Here is a 17583-nt window from a genome sequence, read left to right on the forward strand (position 1 = left end):
ATTCCAATCTCCTAGAGATAGAAGTGCAGGCACTATTGCAAAAGAATGCAATCGAATTAGTGCCAAACACACAAATAAACACAGGAGTTTACTCACTGTACTTTCTGATACCAAAGAAGGACAAAACACTGAGACCAATCCTAGACCTCAGAGTAGTCAACACTTTCATCAAATCAGACCACTTCCACATGGTCACACTACAAGAAGTATTGCCATTGCTAAAGCTGCACGACTACATGGCAACTTTAGACCTCAAGGATGCTTATTTCCATATACCAATACACCCATCGCACAGGAAATACCTAAGGTTTGTATTCAAAGGAATACATTACCAATTCAAGGTACTGCCTTTCGGAATAACAACCGCACCAAGAGTCTTTACCAAATGTCTAGCGGTAGTCGCTGCACACATCAGAAGACAGCAAATACATGTGTTCCCATATCTAGACGACTGGCTAATCAAGGCCCATTCGTTAATAGAGTGCTCAAATCACACAAATCATATCATACAAACCCTCTTCAAACTAGGGTTCACCGTCAATTTCACAAAATCCAAAATTCTGCCACGCAAGGTACAACAATACCTGGGAGCCATAATAGACACATCAAAAGGAGTAGCCACTCCAAGTCCACAAAGAATTCAAAATTTCAACACCATCATACAACGCATGTATCCAACACAAAAGATACAAGCAAAGATGGTATTACAACTCCTAGGCATGATGTCATCATGCATAGCCATTGTCCCAAACGCAAGACTGCACATGAGGCCCTTACAACAATGCCTAGCATCACAGTGGTCTCAAGCACAGGGTCACCTTCTAGATCTGGTGTTAATAGACCGCCAAACTTACCTCTCGCTTCTGTGGTGGAACAACATAAATTTAAACAAGGGGCGGCCTTTCCAAGACCCAGTGCCACAATACGTAATAACAACAGATGCTTCCATGACCGGGTGGGGAGCACACCTCGATCAACACAGCATACAAGGACAATGGAACGTACATCAAACAAAACTGCATATCAATCACCTAGAACTTCTTGCAGTTTTTCAAGCACTAAAAGCTTTCCAACCAATAATAGTTCACAAATACATTCTCGTCAAAACAGACAACATGACAACAATGTATTATCTAAACAAGCAGGGAGGGACGCACTCCACGCAGTTAAGCCTGTTAGCACAAAAAATTTGGCATTGGGCAATTCACAACCAAATTCGCCTAATTGCACAGTTTATACCAGGGATACAAAATCAACTCGCAGACAATCTCTCTCGAGATCACCAACAGGTCCACGAATGGGAAATTCACCCCCAAATACTGAACACTTATTTCAAACTCTGGGGAACACCTCAGATAGACTTGTTTGCGACAAGGGAGAACGCAAAATGCCAAAACTTCGCATCCAGATACCCACACAAACAATCCCAAGGCAATGCCCTATGGATGAACTGGTCAGGGATATTTGCTTACGCTTTTCCTCCTCTCCCTCTCCTTCCTTACCTGGTAAACAAACTCAGTCAAAGCAAACTCAAACTCATATTGATAGCACCAACTTGGGCAAGGCAACCCTGGTACACAACGCTGCTAGACCTATCAGTGGTACCCTGCATCAAATTGCCCAACAGGCCAGATCTGTTGACACAGCACAACCAAAAGATCAGACACCCAGACCCAGCATCGCTGAATCTAGCAATCTGGCTCCTGAAATCCTAGAATTCGGGCACTTACAACTTACCCAAGAATGTATGGAAGTCATAAAACAAGCAAGAAGGCCATCCACCAGGCACTGCTATGCAAGTAAATGGAAGAGGTTTGTTTGCTACTGCCATATTAATCAAATACAACCATTACACACAACTCCAGAACATGTAGTGGGTTACTTGCTTCACTTACAAAAATCTAACCTAGCTTTCTCTTCCATTAAGATTCACCTTGCAGCAATATCTGCATACCTGCAGACTACCTATTCAACTTCCCTATATAAAATACCAGTCATTAAAGCATTCATGGAGGGCCTTAGGAGAATTATACCACCAAGAACACTACCTGTTCCTTCATGGAACCTAAATGTTGTCCTAACTAGACTTATGGGTCCACCTTTTGAACCCATGCACTCCTGCGACATACAGTTCCTAACCTGGAAGGTGGCATTTCTCATCGCCATTACTTCCCTGAGAAGAGTAAGCGAGATTCAGGCGTTTACTATACAGGAACCTTTTATACAACTACACAAAAATAAAGTCGTCCTAAGGACCAATCCTAAATTTTTGCCAAAGGTTATTTCACCGTTCCATCTAAATCAAACAGTGGAACTTCCGGTGTTCTTTCCACAGCCAGATACCGTAGCTGAAAGGGCACTACATACATTAGATGTCAAAAGAGCATTAATGTATTACATTGACAGAACAAAGAACATCAGAAAGACTAAACAACTCTTTATTGCATTTCAAAAACCTCATGCAGGAAACCCAATTTCAAAACAAGGTATAGCCAGATGGATAGTTAAATGCATCCAAATCTGCTACCTTAAAGCTAAACGACAGCTGCCCATTACACCAAGGGCACACTCAACCAGAAAGAAAGGTGCTACCATGGCCTTTCTAGGAAACATCCCAATGCAAGAAATATGTAAGGCAGCCACATGGTCTACGCCTCACACATTCACCAAGCACTACTGTGTAGACGTGTTATCCGCACAACAAGCCACAGTAGGTCAAGCTGTATTAAGGACATTATTTCAGACTACTTCCACTCCTACAGGCTGATCCACCGCTTTTGGGGAAATAACTGCTTACTAGTCTATTGCAGAACATGCGTATCTACAGCGACAGATGCCATCGAACTGAAAATGTCACTTACCCAGTGTACATCTGTTCGTGGCATCAGTCGCAGTAGATTCGCATGTGCCCACCCGCCTCCCCGGGAGCCTGTAGCAGTTTGGAAGTTACCTTCAATTATTTATATATGTATCATCTCAACCTTAAATAAGTGCATACTTAGTCACTCCATTGCATGGGCACTATTACTACAATTCAACTCCTACCTCACCCTCTGCGGGGAAAAACAATCGAAGATGGAGTCGACGCCCATGCGCAATGGAGACAAAAGGAGGAGTCACTCGGTCCCGTGACTCGAAAGACTTCTTCGAAGAAAAACAACTTGTAACACTCCGGCCCAACACCAGATGGCGAGCTATTGCAGAACATGCGAATCTACTGCGACTGATGCCACGAACAGATGTACACTGGGTAAGTGACATTTTCATTATCATGCAGGACAATGCTCCATCACACGCGTCCAAGTACTCCACAGAGTGGCTGGCAAGAAAGGGTATAAAAGAAGGAAATCTAATGACATGACCTCCTTGTTCACCTGATCTGAACCCCATTGAGAACCTGTGGTCCATCATCAAATGTGAGATTTACAAGGAGGGAAAACAGTACACCTCTCTGAACAGTGTCTGGGAGGCTGTGGTTGCTGCTGCACGCAATGTTGATGGTGAACAGATCAAAACACTGACAGAATCCATGGATGGCAGGCTTTTGAGTGTCCTTGCAAAGAAAGGTGGCTATATTGGTCACTGATTTGTTTTTGTTTTGTTTTTGAATGTCAGAAATGTATATTTGTGAATGTTGAGATGTTATATTGGTTTCACTGGTAATAATAAATAATTGAAATGGGTATATATTTTTTTTTTGTTAAGTTGCCTAATAATTATGCACAGTAATAGTCACCTGCACACACAGATATCCCCCTAACATAGCTAAAACTAAAAACAAACTAAAAACTACTTCCAAAAATATTCAGCTTTGATATTAATGAGTTTTTTGGGTTCATTGAGAACATGGTTGTTGTTCAATAATAAAATTAATCCTCAAAAATACAACTTGCCTAATAATTCTGCACTCCCTGTACCGATACATCCTTCACACAGAAAGTACCTAAGGTTTGTATTCCAAGGGGTACATTACCAATTCAAGGTGTTGCCATTCGGAATAACAACTGCGCCAAGAGTTTTTACAAAGTGCCTGGCAGTCGTAGCTGCACATATCAGAAGGAAGCAAATACATGTGTTCCCGTACCTAGACGATTGGTTAATCAAAACCAACACGCTAGAACGGTGTTCACAACACACAAAGTATGTCATAGAAACCCTCCACAAACTAGGTTTCTCAATCAACTACACAAAGTCACACCTTCAGCCGTGTCAAACACAGCAATACTTAGGGGCGACAATCAACACAGCAAAAGGGATTGCCACTCCAAGTCCACAAAGGGTTCAGGCATTTCACAATGTAAACAGGCCATATATCCAAAACAAAAAATACAAGTCAAAACGGTGATGAAACTCCTAGGCATGATGTCCTCATGCATAGCCATTGTCCCAAACGCAAGGTTGCACATGCGGCCCTTACAACAGTGCCTAGCATCACAATGGTCACAAGCACAGGGTCAGCTTCTAGATCTGGTGTTGATAGACCGCCAAACATACATCTCGCTTCAATGGTGGAACAGTATAAATTTAAACCAAGGGCGGCCTTTCCAAGACCCAGTGCCACAATACGTAATAACAGATGCTTCCATGATAGGGTGGGGAGCACATCTCAATCAACACAGCATCCAAGGACAATGGGACATACAGCAAAAACAGTTTCACATAAATCACTTAGAACTGTTAGCGGTATTTCTAGCGCTCAAAGCATTTCAACCCATAATAAGCCACAAACCCATTCTTGTCAAAACAGACAACATGACAACAATGTATTACCTAAACAAACAGGGAGGCACACACTCGACACAGTTGTGTCTCCTAACACAGAAAATATGGCATTGGGCGATTCACAACATTCGCCTAATAGCACAATTTATTCCAGGAATTCAGAACCAGTTAGCAGACAATCTCTCTCGGGATCACCAACAGATCCACGAATGGGAGATTCACCCCCAAATACTAAACACTTACTTCCAAATGTGGGGAACACCACAAATAGATCTATTTGCAACAAAAGAAAACTCAAAATGCCAAAACTTCGCATCCAGGTACCCACAAGATCAGTCTCAGGGCAATGCGTTATGGATGAGCTGGTCAGGGATATTTGCTTACGCTTTTCCCCCTCTCCCACTCCTTCCATATCTAGTAAACAAATTGAGTCAAAACAAACTCAAACTCATACTAATAGCACCGACATGGGCAAGACAACCTTGGTACACAACACTACTAGACCTCTCAGTAGTACCTCGTGTCAAACTACCAAACAGACCAGATCTGTTAACACAACACAAACAACAGATCAGACATCCAAATCCAGCATCGCTGAATCTAGCAATTTGGCTCCTGAAATCCTAGAATTCAGACACTTAGACCTCAACATTGTCTTAACACGACTCATGGGTCCACCTTTTGAGCCCATGCACTCTTGTGAAATGCAATACTTAACATGGAAAGTTGCTTTTTTAATTGCCATCACATCTCTAAGAAGAGTGAGTGAAATTCAAGCATTTACCATACAAGAACCATTTATTCAAATACACAAGCATAAAGTAGTTCTACGGACAAATCCAAAATTTTTACCAAAAGTGATCTCACCGTTCCACTTGAATCAAACGGTAGAATTACCAGTGTTCTTCCCCCTGCAGATTCTGTTGCTGAAAGAGCACTGCATACATTAGACATCAAAAGAGCACTAATGTACTACATTGACAGAACAAAACTAATTCGAAAAACAAAACAACTATTTATTGCTTTCCAAAAACCTCATACAGGGAATCCAATTTCTAAACAAGGCATTGCTAGATGGATAGTTAAGTGTATTCAAACCTGCTATCTTAAAGCAAAGAGAGAGCTGCCTATTACACCAAAGGCACACTCAACCAGAAAAAAAGGTGCTATCATGGCCTTTCTAGGAAATATTCCAATGAACGAAATATGTAAGGCAGCAACATGGTCTACGCCTCATACATTTACCAAACACTACTGTGTAGATGTGCTAACGGCACAACAAGCCACAGTAGGTCAAGCTGTACTATGAACATTATTTCAAACAACTTCAACTCCTACAGGCTGAACCACCGCTTTTAGGGAGATAACTGCTTACTAGTCTATGCACAGCATGTGTATCTGCAGCTACACATGCCATCGAACGGAAAATGTCACTTACCCAGTGTACATCTGTTCGTGGCATTAGTCGCTGCAGATTCACATGCGCCCACCCGCCTCCCTGGGAGCCTGTAGCCGTTTAGAAGTTGATCTTGAACATTTGTAAATTTGTAAATATATTACTTTAAACTTCATTATGTACATACGTATTCACTCCATTGCATGGGCACTATTACTAGCATACACAACTCATACCTCACCCTCTGCGGGGAAAACAATCTAAGATGGAGTCGACGCCCATGCGCAATGGAGTCGAAATGGAAGGAGTCCCTCGGTCTCGTGACTCGAAAAAAGACTTCTTCGAAGAAAAACAACTTGTAACACTCCGAGCCCAACACCAGATGGCGGGATGTGCACAGCATGTGAATCTGCAGCGACTAATGCCATGATCAGATGTTCACTGGGTAAGTGACATTTTCCATATATATATATATATATATATATATATATATATATTTGTGTATATATATGTGTGTGGTTATATTTATATATATATATATATGTATATGTACCCACACTTAGTTTTGTAAATTGGTGTGGTTCTCCTCATTGACTGTATCTGCAGATGCCTAACACTCCTCTCTGATACGCCTAAGGCTGCTCAACCACACTACCCCCTAAAAGAGCACCTTGGGAATGCTAGAGTAAGCCCCTGGACTCTTTGCATGATATATCTCATTTTGATATAACATATAAAGAGCCAGCTTCCTACATTGGCCCATTAGTCTATAGAGAACTAGCTACATTGCAACATTTGTCTTTGAAGTTGCATTCTTGGTAGAAATACTCATTAAGAGAGACTAAGTGAAGTTCAAGCTGCACAAGAGCCTTGGATAATAGTTCATACAGACAGTGTAATCATGAGGATGCCTCCCTTATTCCTTCCTAGTGTAGTTTGAGTTTCACATCAAGCAATCTCTTTGCCACTGTATTTTTCCAATCCTTCCACCCCATCAGAAAGATCCCTACATTATTCAGCTGTTAGGCATGTTCTGCAGTTGTACCTGGACAAGACAAGGTTACTTGGACAATCCAACCAACTTTTTATTAATTGTGGACGCATTAATCTGTAATTTACCACATTCAAACAATCTATATCTAGAAGGTTTTACTTTGGTAAACAAACTAGCAAACAAGCCTCTAACAGGCTGAGAGCCCACTCATCCAAAGGCAAATCTGTACCTACAGTGTAGCTTAGAAGTGACCCATTAGCAGATATGTGAAGAGCGCCTACCTGGGGTGGTATTATAGAACAGGCCCGGGGGCGCAACAGGCATTTGTGCCCACTCTGTGCACCTCAGGGGCACTTTGGTATTTCAACAAGGGCTGCAGACATTTGTGCGGTCCTTTCTGTAATACATAGTCCTGGCGCACATATAGCGTCAGGGTTATCACCAAAGGGTGTTTCCTCATTTGCATAGGGGCATGGCCCATGAGGAAATCCCTTTGCCTCTGCGCCCACAACCTACTGTAGACGGAGGCAAAGAAGTTGTCACTCACTGCACTCGGGAGATTTGGATTTCTAATCCCCCTTAAAATTGCAGGCAGATTGCTACCTACACAGTGGAACACAGTGGCTGCTTCAAAGCCACTGTTGCTCACTTTAATGAGCTACTTCAGGGTAGGGCTACCTCGCAACTGCCCTGGGGCACCGCATTCATGCTAATACAGCACATTCTTCTTATCTGCGCAGAAAGGTGCTCCCAGCGCAAACCCGAAAAATGCACCACGTGTAACACAGCCCTTGGTGATCTGTGAATGCTTTCACAAGACATTGCTGCCTAGAGTCTGATACTCAAACTGATGCTAGAGTTGGTTAGGTCACTCTGAAGAATCAATATGCTTAAAAGCAGAACTCCACAGACCCTTTACATGATGCTATTTATTTTCTTTACTATGCCCAAGGTCAGGATATGAAACAACGCTTCTTTTAACCTGCTACTCTATTCCAGAGTTTTATTACTGAAGAAGAGCCTACACTGCAGAAGAAATGGTTACTTGTAGTTCTCATTTGGCCTCGTAGTAATCTTCATTGAAGTTTTCTAGCACCATAGGAAAGCTCTGAAGAGCCAATCAAGTATGTGGACTCATTCTCTTCCCCAAGGCCTCTTCTGAGATACTTTCATCCCACTCCAAGTCTTCAGGTAAGTCAAAAATAGATTAAACGGAAGAGGTCAATACAGGTCTTCCCGCCACTTAAGTCAGAAGACGTTGCGTGGCCATGAGGCTACCTCATGATCTGTCACCCGCCATGGAACCTACTCCTCCATTAGTACTCATCCAGCCTCAATTCTGTGGGCCATCAGTGATATCACAGCAAATTCAGGCCTTCAAAGTGCGATGCTGCAAATGTTCTGCATCCTTCTGGACCTGCTGACGTGCATTTGGGACCCATGGATCTCAGGAAGTTTCCAGTCTGGTTACTGTGGCCGATGTCACTGAGCAAACTGTAATTTCAGATTCTGAAAAAAATGGCCACATTTTCAATTGAAATCGCACCCATAGAAATCTATCCTACAGCAGTCTGATTCTGAAACGATTCCTTTGCCCCATAGATTTTCAGGCCCTGCATCACAGAACAAAGACAATGGTAATAATGAATGACAAGTATATGATGATCGATTGCTGGACTTTCAGGAGGAATGTGGGGCTGACTCCTCTACAGACACTGGGCTTTGTTCACCACCTGGCCCAGCTTCAGAGGCATCAGCTGCTTTTGCCATGGTGTTAAAAGAACAGCATAAGTTCTTGATCTGCAGCTTGCTTTCCTCAGTGGATTTTAAAACAAATGTGATCACTGCAATCCTGCACTTAAGACAGACCTCTTCAGAACCATTAATCCTAGTCAGTGAAGCTCTCACAGACACCCCCTTGGGCACCTGGGCGAAGCAAGGATCCTGCCCCTTCTCAGTAGACAAATAGCCTGAGGGCACTAATTAGCTCCATGGGACCTGTCATTCCTCCTGTAGCACCCAATTCCAGAGAGCCTTGTGATTCAGGCTTACACAAACCGTCTCATTCTGAATGCATTCCCACCACTCCAGCACTTAATTTGTAAATAAAAATGTGCCAGTACCCAAAACTCTTCTCTGAAACACGCGGCTGCTGGAATTAAATGTATGGGCACTGTATACTGAGGCAGAGTAGTCCTGAAGCCATCTCTGACCTCTTTAATCCATTTACAACCACTCCCTGCCCCTTCAGCTCACTCTTTCAGCTTTCTGCTTTCTTAATTTTGGCATGTTTTCAGTCTTTCTCTTGCTCCATTCCCATGTGTTTTGCTCGCAGCAAATGCTTGAGGCAGAAAATAAGTGCAGGTCCTCAAAAATAGGTGCTGCTGTCCCCCACCGGAAACCACTGGCTCAAAATAAGCACTGAACCACTCCACTGTAGAGTAGAAACCTATGGAGGCATCAGGGAAAGAAATCTTTTCCTCTGCAAGTCTTGCCCTTCAATCTGTCAACGCAAGCTGCTTCTTGAGGTGCAACTCGCACATGTTGCAGGACATTTTGGGGGAGATCTTGCTCAGTCTGACACCCTTCTTTCAACCTCCAACAAATTCAGGACAGTTAAGACACGGCAAAGTAGGTCTTTAGATTGGGCCTGGACACTGACTTGATTAGGTAGGGCAGTTGGTACCAGCGTGGTGCTTCTCCAGCAGTGCCCAACAGTTTCTCATGGTCACGTCATTTGATGGAACTTTTCTCTTTGGAGACCAGGCAGACTTTAAACCAGAGTGCTTCAAAGAAAGCAAAGCATACTCTACACTACAGCGATTCAAACAAAGCAAACCAACACAACACTGTCTTAGACCTTGCACTGCCCGTACAAGTTTTCACTGAACGATATCGACCTTTGTACTGCTTAGTAAGAGGGTTGCAGCAGAGTCATGACAAACTTTACCTGGACAGCAACAGTCCTCCCTGACATTTGATGTAGATGTTTGAGATCACCTGCCAGCATCCAGGACTGTAGGGGCATCAAACTACCCCGTCCCCTGCCCTGCTGCTATTAAACCACCTTAGCTTGCACTTAGTGGTGCATTGTTTCCTGATTGGAAGCCAGATTTTCTTCACCTCCATGTGTGGCAAAGAATCACAACAGGTATATGGGTGCTTCAAATCACTTTGTCTCTGGAACTGGAATCTGGAATAGGGTATCTCCCTGGTTATATTGCAGGTGGAAGAAACTTTGAACACCAGGGTGGACAAACTTCAGCTGGAACTGCCTTGCATTTGACAAATGGCTGCTACACTCTGAGGTGGCACAGGGTGTTTTCCAAAACTAGAACCCAAGGCAATTTCCCCTCGGACATGCTTTTAGTTTGGACTGGAGTGCAAGACTCCTGTATGCCTTGCAGTATCACCTGACCAAAGGTCTGAAGATGATCAGGAACTACTTGGGTCCAAGTCATCATCCCAGTGGCTCCAGATTGGGCCACAAGAGTGTGGGGCCCAGAACTTCTAGCCATGAACATCTGTCTTCCAATCTAGCTGCCTCTTTGCAAGAATGTCCTGTCACAGCAGTAGGACAGGGTCTTGCATCCCCTAACATATCCAAGTTAAACTTCTATGCTTGATGTTTATGTGACAAATGTTGACTGCTTTTACCCTTCCTCCCGACGTAGTGTTGTTCTGGCAGCCACGCGTCCTCCACAAAAACGTATGCAGGAAATTGGGAGAAGTTTGATTCTGTGTGTTTGTCTAGGTATTTCTAACCCTCATAGGCCTGGTTGCTTAATGATGATCGTTTTTCTTTGTCTTTAGCACAGCCAGGCCCTGCTGTGGCAACAGATAAAGTTTGACAGTCTTGATCGTTTTTCAACAGTTTCCTGATCATCTCTAAGGCACCAGTTGTGATGTGATTTTTGAAAGAGCTGGTTCATATGTGCATGTTAAAATCCCATGTGATGCTGCAATGGTGGGACTGTATTGGATTCATCCATTCCAAATGTGCATTCCATTTATGCCTATGCACAGCTGCTCCCTGAGGTTCCTCACATCAAAGACTGTGTTCCTCATCCTGACCAAGCCAACTCATTGCGTTGGTGAACTGCAAGCGCTTTGCTTTCTGTAACCCAGCACACACCTCTTTATTCATGTACAAATTGATACTAAGGACTAAACCACATTCTTCCTAAAGGTTGCAACACCTTTCCACGTTGGTTAGCTCGTTACTTTGCTGACGTTCTTTGCTCCTCCTATTCAGTCCAAGAAGGAAAAGAATGCCTTAGAAAGAATGCCTTAGACCCTAAGGGAACTTTGTGTTTCTACATTGCTCATACCAAGGATCACCTGTGGACGATCAGCTGTTTGTAGCTTTCTTTTGGTTGATAAAAGGAAGAGCAGTGCATAAACAGATAATCTCCAAATAGATTGTTCACTGTATAAGGATTTGCTATGATCTGGCCCTCGGGTGGGCCTGCAAGCTCATTCTGTCCGAGCCAAAGTTGAGAGCATGCAGCATGCCTGTTTTCAACATCTGGCAGGCTACGATGTGGGTAACAGTCAGTACACTTTCACAAAGCACTACAGGCTCAATAGCCATATCTGGTAGGTAGGGTGTTTTGCTTGTTCCGTCCTCCCGGACTTTCTGGTCAGAGCCATTCCACAGACCCACCACATGGGGAGGTACTGCTTTGGTATCGATTCACAAGGTGATTCCTCACAACCCACCCTCCTCCCCTTTCTGTGGAATGGACTCCTCTGTTCCTCACTAAAAATATTACAACTTAAATGTGCTTAGTGACAATCTGGTTCCTATGGGCTCTAGTTGCACAGACAGACATCAGAAAGAAAACGACCTCTCTGTGCAGAGTTAGTAGTTGAACTTTGGCCCTTATATCACTTCCAGGGCGGGACAGAGTGGAGACTGAGCAATATGATGCCACCTACATGAACGTGAGGAAATTGTTGAGAAATTTCTTGAAGTAGTCTGGCACCTGTTTGGCATTCACAAGGTGAGGAATCTGTGGTTGGAGTATCCACCAAAAAGAGCATTACCAAAGACAATTAACTTGTTCAACCTGTCAAGTTTTTTTCACCTTTGTATTTAAGCGTCTTAAAAGTTGAAAATGTGTAAATTATGAATCTACTTCTCTGAAACAGTGGTCCTTAACCTACGGTGCAAGGACACCTGGAGGTCCTCAACCTACGGTGCAAGGACACCTGGAGGTCCTCGAGGCCTACTCAGGGAGTCCTTGACTGTTCTACAAAATTAAATATTAAAGTTAATGAATTAAAATCAGTTAAGTATTTATAAATAAAGTAAAATTGAACATTTGAAAAAGTTTGCTATATTTGATTGTGAATTAAACAAAATATTTCAATATTTGAGCTGTTAGTGTTGTATACTTGGTTTTGTATATTTTGTGAGGTTCAGATCATAGAAAATCCTTAGCCTGGGAGACCCCAGCTTCTAATAATTTGATGAGGGTCCCCGGATTGCAGTAATGATTCATTTGGTAGTCCACAGAAATCAGTCAAATAAAAACCCCTGCTCTAAAAGTGTTGCCATTTTTTGCAAAGGGGTTGTGAAATTCATTTTAGGATACTGTGGTTCTGGATATTTTGTAGAGGTAAGTAATTATTTCATGTTACATGTGCTATCACCAATCATATGACCAAACATGGTTTTCCCTGCTACAAAGAGAAGTGTTAACTTATGTGACTGAATTCAGGTAATATTCATCTTAAGACAGAATCAGTTTGTCATTTTCTATGTGTGCTTTGCTTCTGCTTCCTTCTCTTCTGCCCATCTTTACCCTGCCACCTTCTTCCCACAAAGTCCTCCGTTTACAAACTTGTTCAACCCGCTAACCCACACTAGGGTTTGTGGGTGTGGATCCGATGATGGTGCAGGCCACAGGTTGTTCCTGTGGGTGAGGACCCAATAAATATATCCTTGATGTGTGGCAGGGACACAGATTTACTAGGGTGTTACCCGCACATTGTCCTGCAATATATTTTTGATGGGCATGCATCTCATGTATTCCAAAGAGGGGTGACTCGTGTAATGAGACCACAATATTCACCGTGCGAGTGGAGGTACATTTTATCATGGATTTTCATGTACAAATGCTTGTCCTTAATGTGTAATAGAAAATGAATAATTGGAGCCATTTTAAATCTGATTCGTTTAACCATAATCTTTTTGTCCCCCACTCAGTCAAAAAAAAAAGATATTTTTCTGAGCTGGTTCCCATCGTTTCAAAGAGGCAGCAGAGTATTAATTCCCAAACACGTCTTTCAATTTTACTTTTCAGATTTTTTTTTTAATGAAAATTCCTCTTGTACAGTTTTGGTGGCTATCACTTAATTTCATGTTAGGGTCACATAACGAGTCGAAGGGGCATAGCTTGTTTATATGGTCCAGGTATATTTCAAATTCATGAAGTGTTTCTTGTTTTTCTTTCTCTTGAAGCTGTTGTGCCTTATTGGGGAGGCTTTTGATGTCCACAGTGATGATGTCTGTGGAGCTGTTGTTAATGTCCGAGCAAAGGGAGATAAGATAGCAATATGGACTACTGAATGTGAAAACAGGGAAGCTGTTACACATATAGGGTAAGTGTGCTGTCAGTCTTTTTTTTATTAACTATTCAGCATATTATACCACATAATTGTAGTTTTAATATTGAATTTATTTCTTTGTTTAAAATGGTTAGTGTTGAGAAATTGTAATGCATGTTTGTATTGGAAACAGTTATTAAAACATTCATAGAACAGAAAGGGAGGCAACTCTGTTGAGTTGCACATTGAGCACTGGCTAAAGAAATGAAGTCCGCTTGTTTCTTTGCAATGCGTGGAATTAAACAGGTAGACAAGACTGTCATTTTTTCACAGAAGAAAGCCTCCACCCCCCCTCCAGTTTATATGCTTCAGTGTCCACATAGTTTTAAATGTCCGCTTGTCTGAAGTGTAGACCATCAAGAACTATTTATCGGATCTTCTGCCGACCAGGTGGTGGTCAGAAGAAATAATTCTGTCATTGTGAAATTAAAAACCTTTTAATTGTTATTCAATTATGTAATCTCTCTTGAAGGATGTATATTCTCAGATGCTTTTAAAGTTATCTAGCTACTCTAATTTTGGCCTCTTCCCCCGCCACCAGAAACAGCGTGTAGGAATGTTAAAAGTTTTGCCAAAATATGAGCAATTTGTTGAGCAGGTTTATAGTGAAGTCATATGAGCTAGATTCAAAAGCGTAAAGAAGTTGCTCATCCAAATCTCAGAAGATTTCCTTGGGTTTCAGATTTAAAAATGCTGCCTCCTGATTAATTGAAGGTACGATTTTTTTTTTTTTTTTTTCAGCATGGAAATCTCTAGAGATTTATAACCATGGAATTGTTTCGTGGTTGCCAAGCAGGACCGGCGGAACATCAAATTATTTTCTTTAAATAAGTGTTCCTAGTCACAGGACCTTCATTGATAGCATAGATATTAGAATAATGTCCTGTTGTGAGTGGGGACCCTGGAACACTTCATATTGGAAAATTAACTTCATAGTAGAAGATTCAATTCCTTGTAACCTATGTGGACACTAGCGACAACACTTTCATTTGAAAGAATAGTAATCCCCAACTATTCAGGCTATCCAAGCATGACTGAGGCGATTCAGATATCCATGTTGTCTCAGCTCAGATGCCATGCTGCCAAAGTCAGAGTGTAGGAAGTTGGCTCTGTATGTACTATTTCAAAGTAAGGAATAGTATGCACAGAGTCCAAGGGTTCCCCTTAGAGGTAAGATAGTGGCAAAAAGAGAATACTAATGCTCTATTTTGTGGTAGTGTGGTCGAGCAGTAGGCTTATCAAAGGAGTAGTGTTAAGCATTTGTTGTACACACACAGGCAATAAATGAGGAACACACACTCAGAGGCAATTCCAGGCCAATAGGTTTTTGTATAGAAAAATCTATTTTCTTAGTTTATTTTAAGAACCACAGGTTCAAGATTTACATGTAATACTTCAAATGAAAGGTATTGCAGGTAGGTACTTTAGGAACTTTGAATTAGCAAAATAGCATACACAGTTTTCACATAAATGACCTATAGCTATTTTAAAACTAGACACTTAGTGCAATTTTCACAGTTCCTGGGGGGAGTAAGAGTTTGTTAGTTTTTGCAGGTAAGTAAACCACCTACGGGGTTCAAGCTTCGGTCCAAGGTAGCCCACCGTTGGGGGTTCAGAGCAACCCCAAAGTTACCACACCAGCAGCTCGGGGCCGGTCAGGTGCAGAGGTCGAAGTGGTGCCCAAAACGCATAGGCTTCAATGGAGAAGGGGGTGCCCTGGTTCCAGTCTGCCAGCAGGTAAGTACCTGCGTCTTCGGAGGGCAGACCAGGGGGGTTTTGTAGGGCACCGTGGGGGGGGGGGGGGGGGGGGAGAGAGACACAAGTCCACACAGAAAGTACACCCTCAGCGGCACGGGGGCAGCCGGGTGCAGTGTGCAAACAAGCGTCGGGTTTGTAATAGAAAGCAATGGTAGACCAAGGGGTCTCTTCAGCGATGCAGGCAAGGGCGGGGGGGGGGGGGGCTCCTCGGGGTAGCCACCACCTGGGCAAGGGAGAGGGCCACCTGGGGGTCGCTCCTGCACTGGAGGTCGGATCCTTCAGGTCCTGGGGGCTGCGGATGCAGTGCCTTTACCAGGCGTTGGGTTCTTAGAAGCAGGCAGTCACGGTCAAGGGGAGCCTCGGTATTCCCTCTGCAGGCGTCGCTGTGGGGGCTCAGGTGGGGTCAACTCTGGCTACTCACGGTCTCGCAGTCGCCGGGGAGTCCTCCCTGAAGTGATTGTTCTCCACAAGTCGAGCTGGGGGTGTCGGGTGCAGAGTGGCGAGTCTCACGCTTCCGGCGGGAAACGCGTGTTTCAAAGTTGCTTCTTTGTTGCAAAGTTGCAGTCTTTGGTGAACAGAGCCGCTGTCCTCAGGAGTTCTTGGTCCTTCTAGATGCAGTGCAGTCCTCTGAGGCTTTAGAGGTCGCTGGTCCCTGTGGAAAGCGTCGCTGGAGCAGTGTCTTTAGAAGTGGGGAGACAGGCCGGTAGAGCTGGGGCCAAAGCAGTTGGTGTCTCCGTCTTCTCTGCAGGGTTTTTCAGCTTGGCAGTCCCCTTCTTCTTAGGTTGCAGGAATCTGAGTTCCTAGGTTCTGGGGAGCCCCTAAATACTGAATTTAGGGGTGTGTTTAGGTCTGGGGGGTTAGTAGCCAATGGCTACTAGCCCTGAGGGTGGCTACACCCTCTTTGTGCCTCCTCCCTGAGGGGAGGGGGGCACATTCCTATCCCTATTGGGGGAATCCTCCATCTGCAAGATGGAGGATTTCTAAAAGTCAGAGTCACCTCAGGACACCTTAGGGGCTGTCCTGACTGGCCAGTGACTCCTCCTAGTTTTTCTCATTATCTCTCCTGGACTTGCTGCCAAAAGTGGGGGCTGTGTCCAGGGGGCGGGCATCTCCACTAGCTTGAGTGCCCTGGGCATTGTAACACGAAGCCTGAGCCTTTGAGGCTCACTGCTAGGTGTTACAGTTCCTGCAGGGGGAGGTGTGAAGCACCTCCACCCAGAGTAGGCTTTTGTTTCTGTCCTCAGAGAGCACAAAGGCCCTCACCACATGGGGTCAGAAACTCATCTCTCAGCAGCAGGCTGGCACAGACCAGTCAGTCCTGCACTGAACAATTGGGTAAAATACAGGGGGCATCTCTAAGATGCCCTCTGTGTGCATTTCTTTTAATAAATCCAACACTGGCATCAGTGTGGGTTTATTATTCTGAGAAGTTTGATACCAAACTTCCCAGTATTCAGTGTAGCCATTATGGAGCTGTGGAGTTTGTTTTTGACAGACTCCCACACCATATACTCTTATGGCTACCCTGAAGCTTACAATGTCTAAGGTTTTGCTTAGACACTTTAGGGGCATAGTTCTCATGCACGTATGCCCTCACCTGTGGTATAGTGCACCCTGTCGTAGGGCTGTAAGGCCTGTTAGAGGGGTGACTTACATATGCCATAGGCAGTTTGAGGTTGGCATGGCACCCTGAGGGGAGTGCCATGCCGACTTAGTCATTTTCTCCCCACCAGCACACACAAGCTGGCAAGCAGTGTGTCTGTGCTGAGTGAGGGGTCCCTAGGGTGGCATAAGACATGCTGCAGCCCTTAGAGACCTTCCCTGGCATCGGGGCCCTTGGTACCAGGGGTACCAGTTACAAGGGACTTACCTGGGTGCCAGGGTTGTGCCAATTGTGGAGACAATGGTACATTTTAGGTGAAAGAACCCTGGTGCTGGGGCCTGGTTAGCAGGGTCCCGGCACACTTCTCAGACAAGTCAGCATCAGTACCAGGCAAAAAAGTGGGGGGTAACTGCAACAGGGAGCCATTTCCTTACACAGAGGATATCCAGTTCAGGTGGAATAGCTGACCCTGCAATCTGGGTAGCAGTTCAGTCT

At 43.9% G+C, this 17583-nt stretch overlaps 1 protein-coding gene across 1 annotated transcript in view; it reads left to right on the top strand.

The window, feature by feature from the left end:
- Positions 1 to 17583, top strand: part of EIF4E (eukaryotic translation initiation factor 4E) — a 374004-nt gene that overhangs the window by 311265 nt on the left and 45156 nt on the right. Inside the window, exon 6 of the mRNA XM_069238309.1 lies at positions 13582 to 13721. Within this exon, the coding sequence (XP_069094410.1) occupies positions 13582 to 13721 (140 nt within the window). The remainder of the gene's footprint in view (positions 1 to 13581; positions 13722 to 17583) is intronic.

The sequence above is a fragment of the Pleurodeles waltl genome, chromosome 1_2 (assembly GCF_031143425.1).
Source record: "Pleurodeles waltl isolate 20211129_DDA chromosome 1_2, aPleWal1.hap1.20221129, whole genome shotgun sequence".
In the NCBI taxonomy this organism is placed as follows: domain Eukaryota; kingdom Metazoa; phylum Chordata; class Amphibia; order Caudata; family Salamandridae; genus Pleurodeles; species Pleurodeles waltl.